General features: G+C 43.2%; 1 protein-coding gene across 1 annotated transcript in view; it reads left to right on the top strand.

Annotated features, from left to right (window-relative positions):
- Positions 1-20,719, top strand: part of tm7sf3 (transmembrane 7 superfamily member 3) — a 30,808-nt gene that overhangs the window by 4,759 nt on the left and 5,330 nt on the right. Inside the window, exons 2-6 of the mRNA XM_080022174.1 lie at positions 5,917-6,071; positions 13,975-14,119; positions 16,175-16,295; positions 20,149-20,320; positions 20,672-20,719. The exon at positions 20,672-20,719 is cut by the window's right edge and continues 130 nt beyond it. Of these exons, the coding sequence (XP_079878300.1) occupies positions 5,917-6,071; positions 13,975-14,119; positions 16,175-16,295; positions 20,149-20,320; positions 20,672-20,719 (641 nt within the window). The remainder of the gene's footprint in view (positions 1-5,916; positions 6,072-13,974; positions 14,120-16,174; positions 16,296-20,148; positions 20,321-20,671) is intronic.

Genomic DNA, 20,719 nt, shown 5'->3' with positions numbered 1-20,719 from the left:
GGTACTTCTGCTAAAAACTGTGTGGGGAAAAACCCAACCAGTGTTGGTCCACTGGAGCTTCTTCCTGTAGTTACCACTCCGACCAAAACATTGTGTCAGGTCCAATACTGTGCTCGTGTATAGATCCTATATCCTCCATATCCAGTCCTCAGATTCCTGAACCAGATACTGGGAGGTGAAGTACTGGTGTTGAGTTCCCGTTTCATGTTTTGCCTTTGACACTCGTGGTCGATAGTCTTGTGATGTATGTAGTTATATTTACGCGAAAGGAGTTCAGAAATCAATAACTGAAGATTAAAAGTCAGTCATATATTCTGTTACATATTATTGTCACTGAAAGCGTGAGCATTTTGAATCATTAATCGATTTTTAATGCATTAATTATGAGCAGGTTGTCTGTATTTACAGTTATGCTTGGTCTGCTGTGATGTCTGTTAAAGTAGAAAACATGTCACTGAAGAGGATTGGCCACAGGTAATCCATTATTCAAACAGCTGATAGCATGTGATATTCGGAAATTAAATCATTTTCAAATGAGCGGCGGGGGAGATTCCAAAACAACATTTCTGTTTGTTAATGAGAGATTATTCTTCATTTAATTCAATATTTAACATACAATATTGCAGACGGCAAAAGCAAAATGTTTCCCATTTATAGAAACTGGACAAGCTTAGCTCGTCCTGATATGCCACTGTACACAGCACATGGACATGTACAGCTACGGCCGACACACATGCAATTAATGGATGTGTGTGTGCCAACAGTGCCCCAAGTGGGAATCGAACCCAGGACCATCGTGCTGTGAGGCAGCAGTGCAACACTGTGCCACACATCAAACGGAACGTAATTCAGTTTAAATGATAAATATTTGTATGTGTAATTTGTTTAAAAATAAAATGTAGTCAGGCCTATAAACGCATTTAATGATTGTCCCATATTAAAATATTGCAATGCCCTCGGCCCTTAAAATCGACTGTTCAGAAGGCGAAAAGGTATGGATCCATTAATGCACAGGCCGTTTTTCACCCCAGGGCCATTATTTGTTGATTTCACACCCTTGCTGAACACTGTGCTATTGAGAAACTTACCAGTGTGCTGCAGCTTCTCACTCTGTTTCAATGCAGTTCAAGGGAGGGGAAAAAACAATAAATCTCCCCTTTGAAAACACGAAAATAACAGTATTATCGCATTTTATTTAAAACTGCTTTGGTTGCCAGTGCGAAGCGGCACAACATCCTGTTTCTAGTCGCCTACATTAGCGTGTAGCCAAAAGAGTCGACGAAAACCTGATGAAATGGACCCTTTTTTGTCTGACGTTATTATGAGCTTCCTGTTTTTTTTGTTTTTAACAGTCTCCCCATTGGACTGCATTTAGAAGTTGCAGCAGAGTTGTATGTTTTCAGTATTCTGGTGTTCATTGAGGTTGTGCTATGAACAGTTCTAAATGATGGAAAGCAACTTTAGCAATTTTAGTAAGAACTGGGTTGAAACATAGTGAATGGATCTCTTTAAGTCCTGCTGACCGGCTGACGCTAATCCACAGGGAGACGTTTTTTTTCCCACGTCTCAAAGTAAATCTCACATTGTCGTCGCGAGGCCTCATAACGGTTGTCATGGATTAGAAGGCACGTGCTTGAGGATAAAAACAATTCTAGACTAATCCTACTGTTTGGTTTCTGGCTGGAAGGAATGTCTCACTCTAACATGTAGGAGAAACTTTTATTGATTTATTTTCTGAACTTAATTATCACAGACAATTCCCACTAATTAACAGAAAAACTTTAAACAGGTCAGAGTTAATTTTCCTCCGCTGTCCCGGTCAGATGAGGGGAAAAAACAGCCTTGCCATGTGCCATGTAATAAAAAAATGGAAGAATAAAATAAGTATCAAATAGGCACGGGCAAAGAGGACATCGAAAAGTACACGGTGGTGTGTACAGTACAGTACAGATGCACATTTAACAGTACACAAGCAAAACTGACCGGGGACAAAATCTGCCGCTTGTAGCAGCGAAACGAGCCAATGAGAGTGCGAGAGGAAACCAGGGGGAGGAGGAGCATTATAAGATGAAGATTTCTTTATTGTCATTTCTCAGCCCTCGCATACATCAAAATTTGTCGTCTGCATTTGACCCATCCCACACACCCTAGGAGCAGCGGGCAGCCGCAGTGCCGCGGCTGGGGACCAACTCCAACTCTTTTTGCCAGTGCCTTGGTCAGGGACACCGACAGGAGTGTTAACCCCTAAAATACATTTCTCTTGATGGTGGGAGTAAATCCACACAAAGACAACATGCAAGCTCCACACTGAAGGGAACCGGGACGGTCGGAGTTTGAACCCAGGACCTTCTTGCGGCGGGGATGGGGTACCGGCGCTCTGATGGTACCAACCCAGGTCACATCAGCGCGCCAGAACAGTGTGTTTTTATTTAAGATGTACATTCTTTTATTTTCCTCCGTTTCCTTATGGAATGAAACGAGCACTGCGCGTGGTCGGGCTCTGTCTCCGTAAGAAAATTATTCAAACGCTTCCATGCTCCAAACAAACTGTTCAGGAGCCGCTGGGAAAGTGCCTGACTGGGAATTTCAACATGTACAAGCCAGATGTGGCTCTAATTCATTACCCTGCCTCGACCCATCGATTCGTAATCCCTCTGCGTGGCGAAGCTGATGCTCCGTCCATAATACTCCCTGGTATGTGATAGGGACAGGGCATTAAAGGGGAGTTCCACCGCAAAGCAACGTTAAACTGGGTTATCAGATTGAGGCAGAACAGATTACGTCTCCCTCTGTGAACGGATAACGCAATCCCCCACAAACAAGTTGCAGCGTCAGTAGTTTGCTCGGTTCGGAATACCTAGTGGGAGCTGAAACTGAAATCTGCCGGTCAGAAACCTTTCTCAGTGTTTTCCAACGGCTAATGTGCTGTGAGAGCTTGCCAGGTGTGCTGAGAAAATCTTTCAAATTCCACTTGGAATAGATCAATTGGGGAAATTACTTTTTCAAGATCAAGATTTCATGGCTGCACCAATTCATCTAATTGCCCAGTTCCAGCAGAACAGCAGCTCTGTGTTCGTCAGAACTAGTTTCACTCTGAAAGCGACGACGATACATAGCGATGAAAGGTTCACTCTCTTTTTTCCGACTCTGGATCGTTTGGCTCATTCTGTGTAACGCATGGTGAGCGCGGGAGGACTTCCTGAAAAATGACCGGGAGTAGAAAGGGTCGGCTCGGCTCCGAGTCGGGAACGGAATTCTCACAAGAATCATTTAATTCTGACAATTAGTTATTTTGATGCAAAGATGAAATCAACCACATTCAATATGAATTGCCTTCGCCTTTTCTGCTTTGGACTCTGACATTTTTAACTTAGTTCTCATTCAGTTATTATTTTCAGTGTGTGAGTCAAAGATTCACTCTTTTGCTGGAGTGACTCCAGACTCAGTCATTTAAAGGAGTCGTTCAGTATGAGTGAATCATTCCCAGGTCTTGCATCACTAACTATAAGTAGGCCATAATAGAAAGTGGTTGTACATGTTTGTGATGTTCTTACAGTTGACAGGAAAGTGGTGTGCGGTGGGATATTTCATTGTAAAAAGTGTGAGGTGGAAGAAAATTGGTTGAAACGCTGTCCTAAAAGAGTCACGGCCCAGCCTGGAATTTGCTGTACGTCAATTGTCATGGAATCGATGTCATATGAGATATCCTTGGTAATTGGCTGGAGAAGGAAGTCTTTAACCCTTAGCAGGGAAGATGATAAAGGAGGTTCTGCAAATGATTGTGCTCAGTGCGTTGACTCTCACCCTCTTCCACATCAAGGATCCTCAGTGTGATCGTCTTCAGGCCACAGACCCCAATTTGCTCACATTTAGTGTCTTTTACCCTAAACTTGGATCCAAGCGCTCAAGATCGGACAACGCAGCTAACGTCTTGATGTAAATGAAATAATGGTGAAGTTGAACAATTTATCATTTTGCAGGAGGCCCCCTGGAACCTCTGGAAGGACCCGTTGAGAACCATTGTGCTAAGGGTCCCAAGAATAGTCCCAACAACGTCTGTGGTGTGATCTAACAGTTGTCAACAGCTTTAAGCAACAGATTGAGGATGAATAAGAATCTTACTGAACCTTCTAAACGGACATTACTGGTCAAAGTAATTGCATATTAGGAAACTGTTTGAGAATCCGAGCATGTTGTCAGCTAATTTTACGGTATAATAGAGCAAAGAGGGAGCTCCAAACGTATGATATAGATCTGATGATGTATTTCAAACCTAGAAATGTCCCACGACCCCGTGTGCATATCAAGTGACCCCAGGGTGGAGAATGTCTGAACCAGCCAGTTCCAAAGCTCCTCCATATCAGCGGGGATAGCGGTTTAGATAGCACAGCGTCCGCATGCAACACACAGAGAGCTCCTTCCTTCACTGTCTTTACTTAACAATAATAATTAACATTCGTGTTAACTCCCTAATTGAGGAGTGCAGAGATATGTAGGCCGCCCACTTGGATCAGGACTAACAGTAGGGTCTTGTGATGTAATGTTCAGTTGTGAAGCTCCGGAGTTCATAGCGGAACGGAAAACGGGGGAATTGCTCGCTACGTTGTTGTGGAATGTCTTTCTCGGCGGAAGGAAACTAGGAAACTGAAGCTTCGTCGCAGAGTGCGCCGCGGGGCCAGGCGTACTATTTTATTAAGTAATTTCAAAACAATATTCCGAAGTGCTGTAGCTGTGTGATACTATGGCTATGTGCCATAGTATCCCGACAGTTATTGCAGAATAACAACAATAATATCACGACACACGGTCGGGGGTTATTTTGTGATAATGGTCGGCTGGCTGCACATCACCCTTACTTACATTATGATGTGCTACGATTATTACAGTAACAACATGCTACCTTGTGACGCGTTACATTATGCTACACAATGATATGTTGCACTATAGGACGTAACCTTATGCGACGTGATTTGGAGGTTTGATTTGACGACTTGTCCAAAGCGACTCATAATCATTGTCCTAGTAGTAGTTTGTGAGTTGGTTCCATACCTGAAATTAGGTCTGCGATTAGCACAAGCTTAAAGAGATTTTCAAGTTTTGTTCTACAGCATAAAATGCGTCAGTAAATACTCCACTTGTGAATTTTGAAGCTTTTACGTCTTCACGACCTCTTGTTGTGCTTATACTCGCGCTCTTGCTAGATCAGGTGACGTTAAGAGGAAAGGCTTTTAGAGAAGATGTAAGCGCGAAAAAGCTGGAAGCTTCGTGGTGGGTTGTTGAAGTCATGCCACCGTGGTGTAGTTCCTTCCTTGACTAACATTAGCTTTTTGCTTCTGGCGATTGCATTTATGCTTGAAATATCATAAAAGTGGTGTAGTTTTGTGTTATTTATGAAGATTATCTTGCTGAGTAAGACTTGTAAGTATCATAAACTTTTTTTTTTTGTCACAGAGCTTATTTTCTGCAGTAATCCAAAATCCGATGGGAACGTCCCATTGTCTTTTTGTCGAGGGAACTAGGGCGATGCTGACTTCTGGGTTGGCCTACAGAAATACATAATCTCTTCACCACTCTATTACTTGACCCATGGTAGTATCGTGTCTATCTAGGAGCAGTGGTCGGCAGGAGTCTCTAAGCCTAACTTGCATATCTTCAGGGGCGGGCAAAACCCACAAGAACATGGGGAGGAAATTCAGACTCGACGCAGAAATGCCCCTTGTCGCTTCCTTCTTGCTGTGAGACAACAGTGTTCATCACTGAGCCACCACCCTCCTTACAACTCTACATCCCATACACCCCACACATCACAGTCGTCTACAAAGCTTTCAAAAAGAACAAGTAACATCAGTGGATTCAGTTTCTGTGAAATCAACCGCTTTAAGGAGAAGACATGGCTTCCTCTCTGTGTCTCATCAGATCAGGTGGTTTTCCTGCTTGGCGCCTTCCGGAACGTCAGTTTCTCGCAGAACGAGACGGTTCAGGCCACGGTGTCGGGAATCCCGGCGCAGGTGGCCTTCATCACACTGCAGTTCCACACCCTTCATCGAAACGCCACGCTCTCCTACACCAGGGTGAGTACAACCCCCTGACTATCAGGTATTTACACACAAGGAATATTAGAGCAACTAGTCATGTGGATATTGACCATTGATTAGAACATCTACAACAGTCTATGAAGTTCAGGAAAATTGTTTACTTTAATGCTACTTAAACACAGCTTTTACCTGTAATCACTGTGGTGCAACAACCCAAATTACAGACAATATTGTATAACAATATGATATAACTGTTCCTATCCTACTAGATATCGTCTTGATATCATTTTGTTTTGTATGATTTACTGTAATGCCCTTAAAGACAACATTTAACTGTGTCGCGATATTAGGATAACCAAAATCCCAGACGATATCTCGTCTCAACGTGTATACGTGGCAGTTTCGCCTACCACTCGCCACCCAAGTGCTGTTTTCACAGACCTTCAGAACAGAGACACAGAAGACGGTGTTAGGTAGACACACAAGTTTATTGTAGAGAGAAGGCTAGTTGGAATTAGCCCAGGAGCAGATGGAGGTGTGTCAGGACATAGGCCGGTTCTCAACACCAAGTACGCAAAGTCCGGACTTGCGGACTTGGTAGTTCAGACTTGGCAAGTTCGACTCTGGAGTACAGACTCCCGGGGACAAATACCATTACCACCTCTTGGTGCGAAATGCATTCTGGGATACTTGGCTGTCCCAAGTCCACACAAGTCACCACCCATGCATCCTCCATAAAATGGGCGGAGCAAGTCCACATCTGGGCATTTGGACTGGACTTGGCTTGATACGGACTTTGAATTGGAACAGTACTTGGGCTGCGACTGATGATGTTTCACAAGTCCACAAGTACACAAGTACAGACAAGAACACAAGTACAGACAAGAACACAAGTACAGACAAGAACACAAGTACAGACAAGAACACAAGTACAGACAAGAACACAAGTACAGAAATGTGCGCAGATTGAGAAAGGGCCATAGGCTCCTCTCCTGAGTGTGTGTGGCAATGGGGGTTTACCTCCTGCTCGTTAGACCAACAAACGAGCAACAGATGTACAGCCGCCCTGATTCTGGGTCCCCAATTATCTAGATCCAGGTCAGGTGTGGCTGACCTGGATCTAGATTTAGTTTTTGTAAATCAATAGTTTTGAAAAGTCTGTTTTTGTTTTTCAAGAAACAATCGGTTAGAGAATTGTTTATGAGTGATTTACTGTGGTAATGATTTGGTATCGACATCAAGGTACCAAAGCTGGTATCAAAGTCAAAAATGTGATATTGAACTATAATCTATACAGTAGTGCACAATCTTCACCACGACAAATTCCTCATATATGTTAATGTAACCAGGCCGAATAAACAGATTCTGCTTCAGAAATAATTTCTAACAATAAAACATCTTCTCAGATTTTGGTCCCAGAGACTAAAGCCCCTTTCACACATGCAGTCGATTCCCTGAAATGTTCCAGAGCATTTCCTGCATGGGGTCATGTGTGACTGGCAGCAGGGATAGATTATCTGATAGATAGATTATCTGTTCTGGCTATTTCCCACCTCAAGACCTAGTAACATTTCCAGGAAAATGCCGGTAGGGCTGTGTTGTGAATGGAAGCAGTTTCCGGGACAAGCACGTAAAGTAGGGGTGGAGCCCAATACAGTGTCGGCAAAGCACAAATTGTGTTTTTTTTCCCCGGCGGCAGAGGGTGTAGGGCAGGTGGAAAATAATCACACTGATTTAATAACACTGAGTCAGGATTTCTGCGTCCGGGGGATTTCTGCAGGGATTTCTGCGTCCTGTCCCCGCTCCGTCAGTGGAGGGAACCGAAGCGCTGGTCTCTGAGAGCCACGAAAAAAATGGAACCCATTCAGATTGTATGTCCACTGCTGACAGATTGTCCAAACGATGGCGCCTGCACTGGATCGGACTGTCCCTGTATTCCGGCGTTATCATGGCATGTGTGAAAAGGCACAGAAATGTTCCTGAATGTAGCTGCATGTGTAAATAATAAAAACCACTAGCGGTGCCGGAAAGGTTATCCCGGTAATTTCCCAAGAACTGTATGCGAAAGGGGCTTCAATCTTATAAAATGTGGTGGAACGTGGGTCAAGCTGAGGTTCTTGATGTGGAAAAAGGTTGAGAAACACTGGACTAAATATTTGCATAAATGTAATATGCGTGATGCAAAACAAATTGAAGGTTGAAATTGAAGGACTGATTGATCATCCGCATGTGCGTGTGTGTGTGTCAAATCTGTGTGTGTGTGTGTGTGTGTGTGTGTGTGTGTGTGGTCCCCTGATGGGATCAGCTGATCGTCAGCGCTGTGGTCATGGGGTTTCAGAAGGAGCTCAATCCAATCTGAGCCTGAAAGGAGACGCGTGATTAAATCCCAGCCATGCAGACCAGAGCGAGGCCATTCATTTGCTGGATTGTAATTCGTCGGGAGAAACAGTGAAGATGTAGGGAATGAATTTGGGGGAGAAACAAATTGAGGAAACAACTTTAAAACGTTCTTGGGAAATAACGCGATGAGTTGAGACAAGAGGAAGTGGAACCTGGACGAGAAAGAGGAAGAGTGTGTTTGAGGGAGGGAGCATATTTGGTCAAATGGAGAAGGGGCCTATACTATCAGTATAGGATATATCTCTCTCTCTCTATCTATCTACAGCAGGGGTCGGGAACCTTTTTGGCTGGGAGCCAAATAAAAGCCAAATAATTCTAAATGTATTTCCTTGTGAGCCATATAATATTTAATAAAATTGAATGCAACTTAATGCATTTTTTAAGTAAGGCATACATTTTTAACGTATAACACATCTCTGAGTACTTCAAAAAGTGCTATTTATAATTCATTTCTCTTTATTCTTCTTAATAATATTGTTGTTATACTGCAGCTAACCAGTAATAAATGAAATACTTTTGACCATTGATGTGACTTGTGGTGCTGCCTGGTTTTGCTGGTGGCCTTGTCGTCTGCTTCATACGTAGTGAGGTTGAGCTTCATGCTGCGTTGAGGCTCCATCAGTTCAACGTGAGCGTAGGTTGCTCTTCATGTTTCTCAGACGCCACAAAGACTGCTCACATACGTATGTAGAGCCAAGCACGCTCCGCACGGCAACATTACCACGCTGCATTGTGTGCTACGTGACGGAAGCTCCATCCAAGTGTTAACAATCAGCTGCTCTTCAGGTTCAAGTTCAAGAGATTATTTGTCACGTACATATTGAAGTTTTTTCCATTTCTGTCCACTGGTGTTGAGCTGATTGCTCCGACTGGAGGCAGGGAGTTTTCTTCATGTTTCTGTCTTACAGAGGGGGTTTCTCTGTCTTACTGCACAGGCTGGTTAGCAGCCCAGCAGTGGAACGCCGTTCCTCCTGCGCCCACGAGGATCATTATTATCCACAGTTATTATAATAATCCTCAGTAATATATATAATCGTGGCCTGCGTGACGCATGTTGAAATGAACAATAAAACTCTCGCCACGGCCAGGAAGACTTCGTCTCCCTCCCTGAAGCTCCACCTGTGGCAGAGACTCCCACAAGTGGTGCCTGAGCAGAGACCCGGGAGGGACGGGGCCCCGAGTAAAAGGCCCCCGGAGTCTTCCCTTTTGTCCGCCACATTAATATTTTGAATTTTATTTTCAAAATTGTAATTTCTCTGACCTATTTTACTTTAAAATGACACAGAATAATTATTTATTACTTGTTAATTGTGATGAAAAAATTTAGCTCATAATTTGCTCACGAGCCATAGATTCCCGACCCCTAATCTATAGTATCAATCAAAACTGCTTTATTGGCATGAACAAAAAATTTTTATTGCCAAGGCTGTTTACAGAGACTACATAAATTGCATATTACATATACATATTAAATACATAGGTGTCACATACAGTGTGCAATACAATACAGAAGAACGCATGTTCTACATTTAAATACAGTTTAAAAAAAGCCTTCTAGTGATGGTGTTTCCCTCAGGCTGTGGCAGATCCATGTTGAACTGCCAGAGGATCTGCTCCCCCTTCACCAGTGGAACGGACACGTTCTCCTCTGGGCTTAACGTTTGGACATTTGGTATTTTATCGGCTATTTCCCCGTCGTGGAAGTCTCTTACTGAAGAGAACTTCTGAGAGTGGAGGAGGAAGTGCATCTCTGTCTCTACCTCTCAGGTTCAGCAGTGACCACATACGCTATACCTCATAACCTCATAGTACGCTCTGGGCAGCCATGTCTGTCTGTGTCTTCCTGTTTCTACTGCTGGGTGGGGCTCACTCAGCCTGTGTTTGGTTGGGATCAGTCTCTGCTTCACATCTCTCTCTCTCTCTCTCTCTCTCTCTCTCTCTCTCTCTCTCTCTCTCTTTCTCTCTCTCTCTCTCTCTCTCAATTCAATTAGCTTAATTGGCATGAGCCAAAAAACATGTTATTGCCAAAGCAGTTTACAGAGAATTAACTCTATCCATCTATCCATCGATCCATCAATCCATCTATCCATCGATCTATCTATTGTGTGTATATATATATATATAGAGAGAGAGAGAGAGAGAGAGAGAGAGAGAGAGAGAGAGAGAGAGAGAGAGAGAGAGAGATTGATCTCTCTATCTAGAACAGTGGTTCCCAACCTTTTCGGACTCGCGGCCCACTTGAAAATCTCAAAAGTGTTGGCGGCCACATCCGACCAGAACTAATGCAGGAGCCAAACAGTGCCTTCTCAGAGGATGTTTATTTTAACAGTCATATGCATTCTCATACATACAGTGCAGTAGTGGTAAAACAAAAAAAGAGGTGGGTTAAAAATAACCTTATATCTATAGAACTTTGGCGTAACGTTCGTAATGTTAAATGAACAATAACAGGAGCACATTAATATGAACTCAGCTCATGAGAAGGCTGATGCTGCATGGTAGACACCAAATTCTTGATGTCTGGCTTAAGGAACGACAGTCTCAGGTGAAGATCTGGATTAACATTCAGTTTATTCCTGTATTTCTTCTGGGGAAGGTATCAGAAATCGCACAGCTCTGTCAGTCACATCGGGATACTCAGAAGCACCATGAAGTCAAAAGTTTGTCCAGCTTGGCCTCAGTGGTTGAACGCGTCGGTAAAGATTTGCCAAACAGGAACTCTTCTTTGATCTCTCCATTGTTTTCATACCTTACATCTGCAAGCAGCTTTGACAGTTTTGTGATGGCTGTCCATTCATCCAGTTTGAGGGCTTTAAAAACGACTCTCTGGTACGCTCGTTATCAGCCGTTCTGACACATTCTCTGCCATCCCGTCAATCCTGCGTTTGACTGAGTTACCAGACAATGAGATGAGGTTGATTGGCTCGCACTCCTCTCTCACCACATCACCCCCACGATCACTTTTGTGGCAGGAAGAATTAAATTCTCCCCGATTGTATGCAGCTTACCAGGCTTGGCTATGAGTCGGGCGACCAGATAGATGCTTCCGCTGCCTTTGCGTTCTCGGTGCCCATACATGACGTTTCAATGACTTTCTTCTTGCTGTGATTTTTCCTTGAGTTTATTATCGAAAAATTCAAGCGGCTTGGACATTTCCTGTTGGTGTTTTGTCTCGAGGTGGCAGCGCAGTTTACATGGCTTCAGAGCTACATTTGATAAAATCTCGGAAGAGACCACGCACAGCGGTAACGGTTCGTCTTCCGTGCCTGTCCCAAAAAAATCCCAATGATAAATATTAAGCACTATACTTTCTCCGAACCTTCGTTTTTTGTTTGACAGGCGGGACTGTCCTGCGGACTTCGCTGGTGGATGATGTATCAATGGCTTCTTTCCTTTTCAGTGTGCCTGATGCTAGCCAACCATCCATTGTGATTATCACCGCAAGTTCAAAAATGAACAGGTGCATGTTGATCGTGGTCCGGCTTGGACGTAGTACGCACTAACATAAGTTCCTATCTATCAGTGAAGATGCCTTTTTGAAGATTTAAAAGAAAAAATACCATGCAATGATTTTTTCTTTTTACCTATCAAATGTTTTTGTAACACATAATTTATTTATTTATTATTATTAATTTTTTTCCAATAAAATCAATGTGTTTTGCCCATGATTCGGTGACCCACGTGGGCTGCAGCCCATGGGTTGGGAATTGCTCATCTAGAATATATATCTCTAGTGTCTGTCTATTGAATTAGCATTAGTTGCTGCAATTGCAAAACGGGGATTTCCTCGAGGGACTGTTGTTTTGAAAGTCACTTGGTGATAATGAGCTGGTTCCCTGCAGAGGGGAAGGGTTGCCAGGCTCAGGATGTGGAGACTTTCTGAACATTACACATTTTGTTAAAAAAAAAAAAAACATAAAAATGTACCCCACCTGGAAAATACAAAAAAAGGTGAGGGTTCTGCACACAATGCCAATTGTATTTTAAGTGTTGAAGAAGATAAGGTGAAGATAATCTCATAGTGGTGTTGTTGGAGCAGCCACACCTTTTAGAAGAAGATTCTTTATTTATTACACGGCACATACATGCCCTCATACGGCAACGGCGACCTACACACCTAACATGCTTCGTCGGTGAAATGAGTTCTCTGCTTCTAAACCATCCTGGCAGTGCAATGCACTGTGCCACCGTACCCACCGTCACCTGACCTGGATCTAGGTAAATGGGGCCCAGGATCAGAGTGGCTGTACACCTGTTGTTCATTGGTTGGTCTAACGAGCGGCAGGTAAAGCCCCCATCCCCACACTCACAGGAGAGGAGTCCTTGTCATGACATGCGTCCATCTGCTCCGGGCGTGTTCTATCAAGCCCCCTCTCCACAATAAACTTGTATGTTTCCTTCTTCCGTGTCTCTGTGCCGAATGTCCCTGAACACGGCACTTGGGTGGGACATATATTATTATTATTTCTATGTTTGAAGATACACTTTAATCATATAAGTGCTTCCACACCGCAGTTGGCAAAACATGTGCATTTAGTCACAAAGTCAACCATTTGAAAACAATTCTATTCGCTTGACTGATCTCTAAACTGGTCTTCAAAATCTTATTTATACACTTAGAAATAAATCCAATTTATTTGTTTTTCCATCCGTGTGTGTGTGTGTGTGTGTGTGTGTGTGTGTGTGTGTGAGTGTGAGTGTGAGTGTGTGTGTGTGTGTGTGTGTGTGTGTGTGTGTGATGGAAAGTTTGCTTTACTCATTAAACCTTGAGTTATTTTCCACATCCATGCAGTCACTTCTGACCAAATAAAAACATACAATTCAATTTGTTAAGCCTCTATTCATTTTATATAACCTTTATTTAAACAGGGTGGCCATGCTCTTTTATATGACCTCCCGTTGAACTAGGTTCATGCAGTGACACCAGACACAACATAGATAAAAACCTTAAACTATAACTCTAAAATTCATAGTAAGATGTGGTTGAAATAAAACAAGTTTAAAGACATTTATTGTGTTATCTTATTTGATAATGATTTGTAGTTTGTTATTCAACTTTTATAATCTTAGGTCTTAATGGTGGTGCACTCCACACAGCTAGGGGTCCTTGTTTGTAAATTACACTATTAAAGTGGTAATCTGCAAGTTTATTTTATAAAATATATAAATAAATAAAAATACAATATTTGATACTTTATTTATCTGCCCCTTTTAAAGAAACTGCCATTCAATGTATTTGTGTTCTGCATCTTGCTCCTCAATTTGCTGTTTCCATTGTTTGGTGGCGGGGTCCGCCACATGTGCAAGAAGTGAAAGGCAGCTGTGGTGAATTTGCTTAAGCAGCGTCGTTGGTTGTCCTCAGTAAACTGTTGATATGGAATAAAATTCGCAAAAAACCCAAAACAAAGAAATCAAAGGATGTTGTGGCGTAATCCACCCAATACAGACCATCTGATGGATTTCCACTTTAATAGTGGTGGTTTATTAGTTAACATTATGAATGATTATGATTTACGATTTAATAATTAAATCATTCCAGACGCACGGAGCCTCCCTGACGGCCATGGACCCAGGCCTCCTCTCCCCCCTCCTCCCAGACCAGACCTCCGTCTCCTTCTTCCTGTTGGCCCCCGACAGTGGCACCGTGGTCGGTACCGGAGTCATACTGCCATACACCAGCACCGGTAAGACCCCCAATCCTGAAGGAATCACCTAATTTCTTACTCCATGAGGTATTAGATGGATATTCTTTCTTTCTTTCTTTCTTTCTTTCTTTCTTTCTTTCTTTCTTTCCTTCTTTCTTTCTTTCTTTCTTTCCTTCTTTCTTTCTCTTTATGATGTGTTCCTCACATCACAGCAATAGGCAATAACAATAAAAAATAGAAAAAACTAGCAATATACAATAAGCCAAATAATAATCCAAATATTTGAAAACAAAATGACAATTTACATTAAATGGAAAAATCTTGAAAAAAAAAAAAGGAGTAAGTACTCGCAGTACCAGAGTAACTAACACTAGGCGACGTGGTGGATCAGTGGTGAACGCTGCTGCCTTGCAGCACCAGACGCTGGTTCCATCCCCGGCCGCCCTTCTGGCTGCGTGCCTTTCCTTTCAGGGAGATGTGGAGTAGGGCTGGGCTAAAGGGCATCTTATAACATTTACTGGGTGTGTCTGGTGATGCTTCCTAATTTAGAGATTCAAAACAAAAGGTACACTTCTGAATCCTTGACTTTGACTCCATGACTCTGAACTGCTGCGAAAGATGATTTTAAGTGAGTTAAGTTAACAAAATAACAAATAAAAACATTTTAATAATTGATGAACGGGTCAACAGAAAGGTAATCACATCAAATTTTGCGAATCCAATAAGTCCAGTCAAGTGGGGTCGTTCATGAATCCATTTTAGCCATGTATTGCACCAACACATGTGTTTTGTACATCTGGACCTGAATGTGAATGTTTGTCTTTGTTGTTCATGAAGACAGAAGATGTTTTTTCAGATCGCCAGGTTAACATGTTGACGAATTTCAATCTGGCTTTCGCATCCCATATTACTGTACGTCAAGGAAAATGGAAGAGCTGTTTGCTCAGCTGGACATTTACCATGTTCCATGAATGAGAGTTTAAAACTCCCTTTATGTCAGCCAAGTGTGAAAAGATTAATTGATCGTGAATTTGGTTAACCTTGACATCCAAGGGTAACGTTAATAATGTTGTTGTTTTATATATTTGTGACTTATACCCCTTTCCCACTGCGCCAAAAACCTGTTAACACCCCCTTTCATCTGGCATTTGTCATCAGTGGGAAAGGTTACACCCAGTCACGGGTCAAATGACCCTGCAATAGACACGGGTTTATCATCATTTCATATCCGCTTAGAATCCAAAACCAAAATCAGAGGTTATTGACTTATTTTTCCGCATGGGGGAGCATGAAATGCTGCGAGTGTGGGGGTGGCTCCGTGGGGAGCACCGCTCAGAACCCCCACGCTCCTCGCCGGGCTCCCGGCCACTCCAGCACCTCCCCAAGCCCTTACCCCAACCGGGGAAGTGTCTCCGCTCCCCAGCGCTGAGGCACGCGAGGCACAGATACTCCACGCTGCTTCTGCTGCGGTGTTAGGTGGTTCAGGAACGATCCCGTTCTTTTGAACGGGATCGTTAAAAAAAAAGATTCAGAAAAAATGATTTTCTTTCCCCCCATTTTTACAGTTTTACGTCGTTGTTTGTTTAAGTTGTTACTGTTTGTTCCCAATCACACTGGAACCATAACACGCCCCTTTTCTGCTTGTTCGTGATGTCAAATGTGACACACCAGAAAAAAAACATAATTTCTCCTGGCAATGGGAAAGGTGTCAACCCGCTAATTTCCCTGTTAAAACTGTGTTATTTACCTGGTTTTAATCCCAGTTCCTTGAGAGAAACTTGAGAGACGTCACCTTCGGTTGTAGTGTCGGACCTATACATGTCACATTAGTTGGAAAATTTGAACGCATCTCGGAGCCTCGATAGGACGCGGACATTCCGCGTTGCAGAGGAGGCGGGGCTTATCTCAGTTGGGGCAGAGCTTGTCACAGCATGCCACAGCTTTTTTGTGTTTGAACTCAGACCCTCCGTAGGAATGAACGGCCTTCCACTTTATTCCTACTGTTTGTCGAACTCGGTGTGAAGCATGCTTAAAGCTGCCAGATGCAGGGCTAGAGCGCGTTGCATTGTGGGTATTTGTGTTCCGCCCTTTCAGATCCTGTTCCTGGTGCTTGCAGCGTGCAGTCCACCCTGCAGAACGACCCAAACGTCTACCTCCACTACAACCTCTACGAGACCACCGTCCGCTTCGCCCCCGCAAACCTGGGATCGGCCAGGTAGAGTGCACCGAGAAGAACGGTTGTTGATGGTCATAGATTTTATCATTATTTTTTTTTTGTTTCTTTTTTTTGTTTTCCCATTATGTTTATTGTTATTTTAACATAAAATAAATATCACAACAACCACACTATATCATACACACACAACTCGCACAGGCACTGGAAAGGATAATAATGATAAAAATAGGTGCAGGCAGCAACACACGGGTCCAGTTTAGTGGTGTTAGGCAGGTATTACAGTTCTCCAGATTCTGTGCAATGTAGCACGAGTTACAATTTTTCTATTTTCACGACCTCTCAGAGACGAACCGTAGATTTTTATATAACATTGGTTGATCACATCACAAAGTCACTGTGTTCTCAATGTAACTCCAGTGTTTTTCAATTTTCGGTGAGTTTGTGTAGTTTTATCATTATTTCCTTACTCGGGTGTAGATGGGTGTGAATCGAACCGGTATGACAACGCGTATGAAACGTTCCGGTTCCATTGAGACCTCAACCATGTCTATAAGTTCTGAGATTGTCGTGTTTGGCATACTTTTAGGATGAAAAAGGCCAAGGAGAGTAATCCAAAAAAAAAGACGAGCAGTGGATGCAGGCAGCAATACACGAGGAAACATTTGATTTGTGTTATTTGCGACATTACATTTTGAAGATTTTTCCTGAAGAAAGCATAACACCAGAGATTAAAAAATACAGATTTAGCCTGATTCTCACTTGTCAAGACAAGACAATATTGTATTTCTTCGGCCATAATTTTTCGGCCATTAATTTGGAAATTGGGACGAGACATGTCGGATAATTGTTTTATTAAACAGTTGTCCAAAACATCGGTTTTTGGTTGTCGGTCAAACGGCTTGAAAGTAACATGACTTCTGGACAAAATAATCAAACAAATATCACCGTATCGATAAAGATCAAACAACAATTAATAAGTGTGTATTCTTAAAATAGCAATCTTATGTAATGGAAAAAAAAGAAAATGGACAACTTTTATTAAGTTGTCAAAGTAAACAGGGTTTAGATCAGATTACATTCAACTAATTGTCATTGCACAGAGTACAAGTACGGAGGCAAGCGAACGTCTTGTTATGTGGAGTTGTTTAACAAAAAATGATGTTTGGGAAGCAAATTTTTATAACGACAGCTTGACATTTGGAATGTATGTATTTCAAAAACTAAGCCATCTTAACTGAGGTAAATAAAGAAATGATTCCTGCTCATTTTCCTTATTTACCATTTTCTCTAACTTGGTATTATCAGTCACCATGTTGTTGTTGGTGTACCTGACACCGCAGGAGCCTCCTGTGGTAAACTGTCGTTGTTTGGTGGAAATGTTTGTCATTAAGTTGCTCATGTTGTATTGTGCCAGGTAACGCTGCACAACACTCAACTTGAAACCAAACCTTGTCATGGTTACAACTCCCCACGTTGTGTGTGGAAGTAGATGTGGAGTCTCAGTGATGGCAGGTGACGTTGGTCAGGTGGTCTCGTGTGCATCAGTTGTGACGTATTTACACAGGTTTACGTATTCACAGAGATTTACGATCACAGTGAAACTTACACAATTTTAGTGGTGACTTCTTTCCTTGGATTACATTTATTAAGTTACGTTAAAAAAGTTGTTTCCAAACGTTGGCGTATTTCTGTGATTAATTACAATTTCACAGGTTCTATTTATCACTCACCCGCACAGACGACTGGACTCGACTCAACGTGGTCAGGAGTTTCTTGTAGATTGCTGTTTGTTCATAAATCTGTCAAAATAATGGGACATGGGTGAGAATGGATATTCTGACCCATGAGCTGCATATTTATAGTAAATAGTATGATGACGTCACAAAGCGTCTTACTCTAAATCTCATCTCGTTCCGTTAGTTTTCGAACGTTGGTGTGTTGGCGACGCACGACCGTCCGGCTACTGTCGGTCAAGTGTGGTCGGTTTTTTACTAATTTAGTTATATATCTATACAGATAATATAGCTGATATTTTAATATAATTTATTTTTAGATTTTAAACCTATATCATTATTATTTTTATTCTCATTTTCCTGCACTGTTAAGCGTTTTAGTTTTGAATGCTTATGGTCTTTGCTGAAGTGCACTAAACCTCACCATAAGAAACTCCCAGAAGCTCCCAGTACAATGTACCTGGCGAAAATAAACCAATTCTGATTCCAAAAGTCGCATTGCTTAGCCACAAATAGATAGGCTTCATAAAAGGGGTTCCCAAGTATTTTTGTTTGGGCAGAGAGAGAGAGAGAGAGAGAGAGAGAGAGAGAGAGTGAGAGCCAACTTGGCCACCCCTGAAACAGTGTTCACCAGGACAAGGACAGATTTGTTTGACACAGTGTAAACAGGAGCGAAGATAAAGAGTTTAAAGGAGAAGCTCTCCCCCAGACCCCGAAGCCACCGCTCCAGTCGCCCAAACAGCCCCTGCAGCCCAGGACACACAACCAACAGGTGCTGCAGCGCCTCCCTCTCAGAGCACAAGATGCATCCAACCCCCGTGCTGGGATCCAGGTGACACATCCCACCCCTGTGCTGGGATCCAGGTGACACATCCCACCCCTGTGCTGGGATCCAGGTGTGCCAGAGAGAAGACAGACACAGAGAGAGAGAGAGAGAGAGAGAGAGAGAGAGAGAGAGAGAGAGAGAGAGAGAGAGAGAGAGAGAGAGAGAGAGAGAGAGAGAGAGAGAGAGAGAGAGAGAGAGAGAGAGAGAGAGAGAGAGAGAGAGAGAGAGAGAGAGAGAGAGAGTGTTGGGTGGTCGGTCAAACAGCGTGAAAGTAACATGACTTGTAAAGTTGGATCAGTGAGTCTCCTGCTGCAGCTGAGTTTATACTCAAGTTGAACCAGCAGCAAAGCTTCTGTTGAAGGATCCTTAACTTTGTCCACGTATGGATGCAGTCGCGTCTTTAACGTTAAAACCGCTTACCGTTACACCCCCCCAACCATCACTAATAATAATAATAACAACAATATAAATAAACTAAGAGAAAAGAATGAAACAGAATGCATCAAATGTTTTCTTGTACTGTACACATGTTGCTCTCAGGCAGTGTGGACATTCTCACGTATTGTTTTCAAACTCTGACGTAGTCTGCTGCTCGCCCTGAGCGCTGAGTCCTTCCAGTGGAAGCTCCTGTTTGCACCTTTCTAACGGAGCAGCATCCACACTGTTCCAGCACAGTGCACTTGTCCAAAGTCCACAAGTCTGCTCTGTTTTGATGTTTGCACAAAGTCCTCGGGGGGATATAAAGCCAGCACCCATCGTTTGGCATTTAAAGGGATGCTGCCTTTAAAATCTCTGACAAACTTTTTATAACTCTTCTCTCCCAGAAGATTTGAATCTTTGGACGTCCCCTGGACGGTGAACGAGGGTAAATAAGTGACAGGGATTATGTACGTTCTCGTGAACCGTGTGAACTTTGCATGAATTCGTCCGTGTCTTCTCGTCTGTTTTCAAGCGTTTGAATTTGTCTGGTGTTGGTTCAGTGGAATTCAACCAACGTGCTGTAACATTTCCATATGTGGCCTTTCCCATCTGAATTTGTAAGTGTGTTACTTCCTCAAGTTTTAATGTTTAATTGATTTCTTCAGTCATCAATAACAATATTAATATTGTATATATGTGAGGATTCATGTGGGGGCCCAGAATGTCCCAGAACTTGAATAAGATTTGACCCCCAGAAGGGATGTCGATTCTAGACTTTGTGGAATAATATAAAATTCCTGAGAACTGAAAGCTGTGGTATAATATGATATCATATGTTTTTATTGGGTATTGATCCTGGTATCAGCCTTATCTAACCCCGTAGCAGTATCCTAACCGTCCTGTCTCTGTCCAGGGGTGCAGTGCCCCCGTCCTGCGACGCCCCCCCGGGCAGCGGCCCCCGCTGGCGACTGCGCTACGACGTCTACCAGTACTTCCTGCCGTGGGGCGACCTGTCGGAGCTCAGTCTGTTCAGCAGCCTGCGGGCGGTGGCCGACGCCCAGGGAACCACGCAGAACGCAACACTGGTACGCAGCGTGTCACTGTTATTAGAAGCCCAAGCATCCAACCATCCGCCCAAGCATCCAACCATCCGCCCAAGCATCCAACCATCTGCCCAAGCATCCAACCATCCGCCCAAGCATCCAACCATCCGCCCAAGCATCCAGCCATCCGCCAAAGCATCCAACCATCAGCCCATCCATCCAACCATCAGAACATCCATCAGAACATGCATCCACTCACCAGCCTATCCATCCATCCATCCATCAGCCCGCCCATCCAACCATTAGCTTGTCATACATCTGTCCACCCAGCCATCAGTCCATCCACCCTGGTGGACATGGTTCCTCACCCTCCCTCCTCCACACTCTGGACAGGTCCTGTCCTTGTCGTCTGAGGACCCGATGGAGGCCGTATTCAACTCC

Source organism: Zeus faber, assembly GCF_960531495.2.
Source record: "Zeus faber genome assembly, chromosome: 21".
Lineage (NCBI taxonomy): Eukaryota > Metazoa > Chordata > Actinopteri > Zeiformes > Zeidae > Zeus > Zeus faber.
The sequence above is the reverse complement of the archived record's forward strand: the minus strand, read 5'-3'. Positions and strand labels throughout refer to the sequence as shown.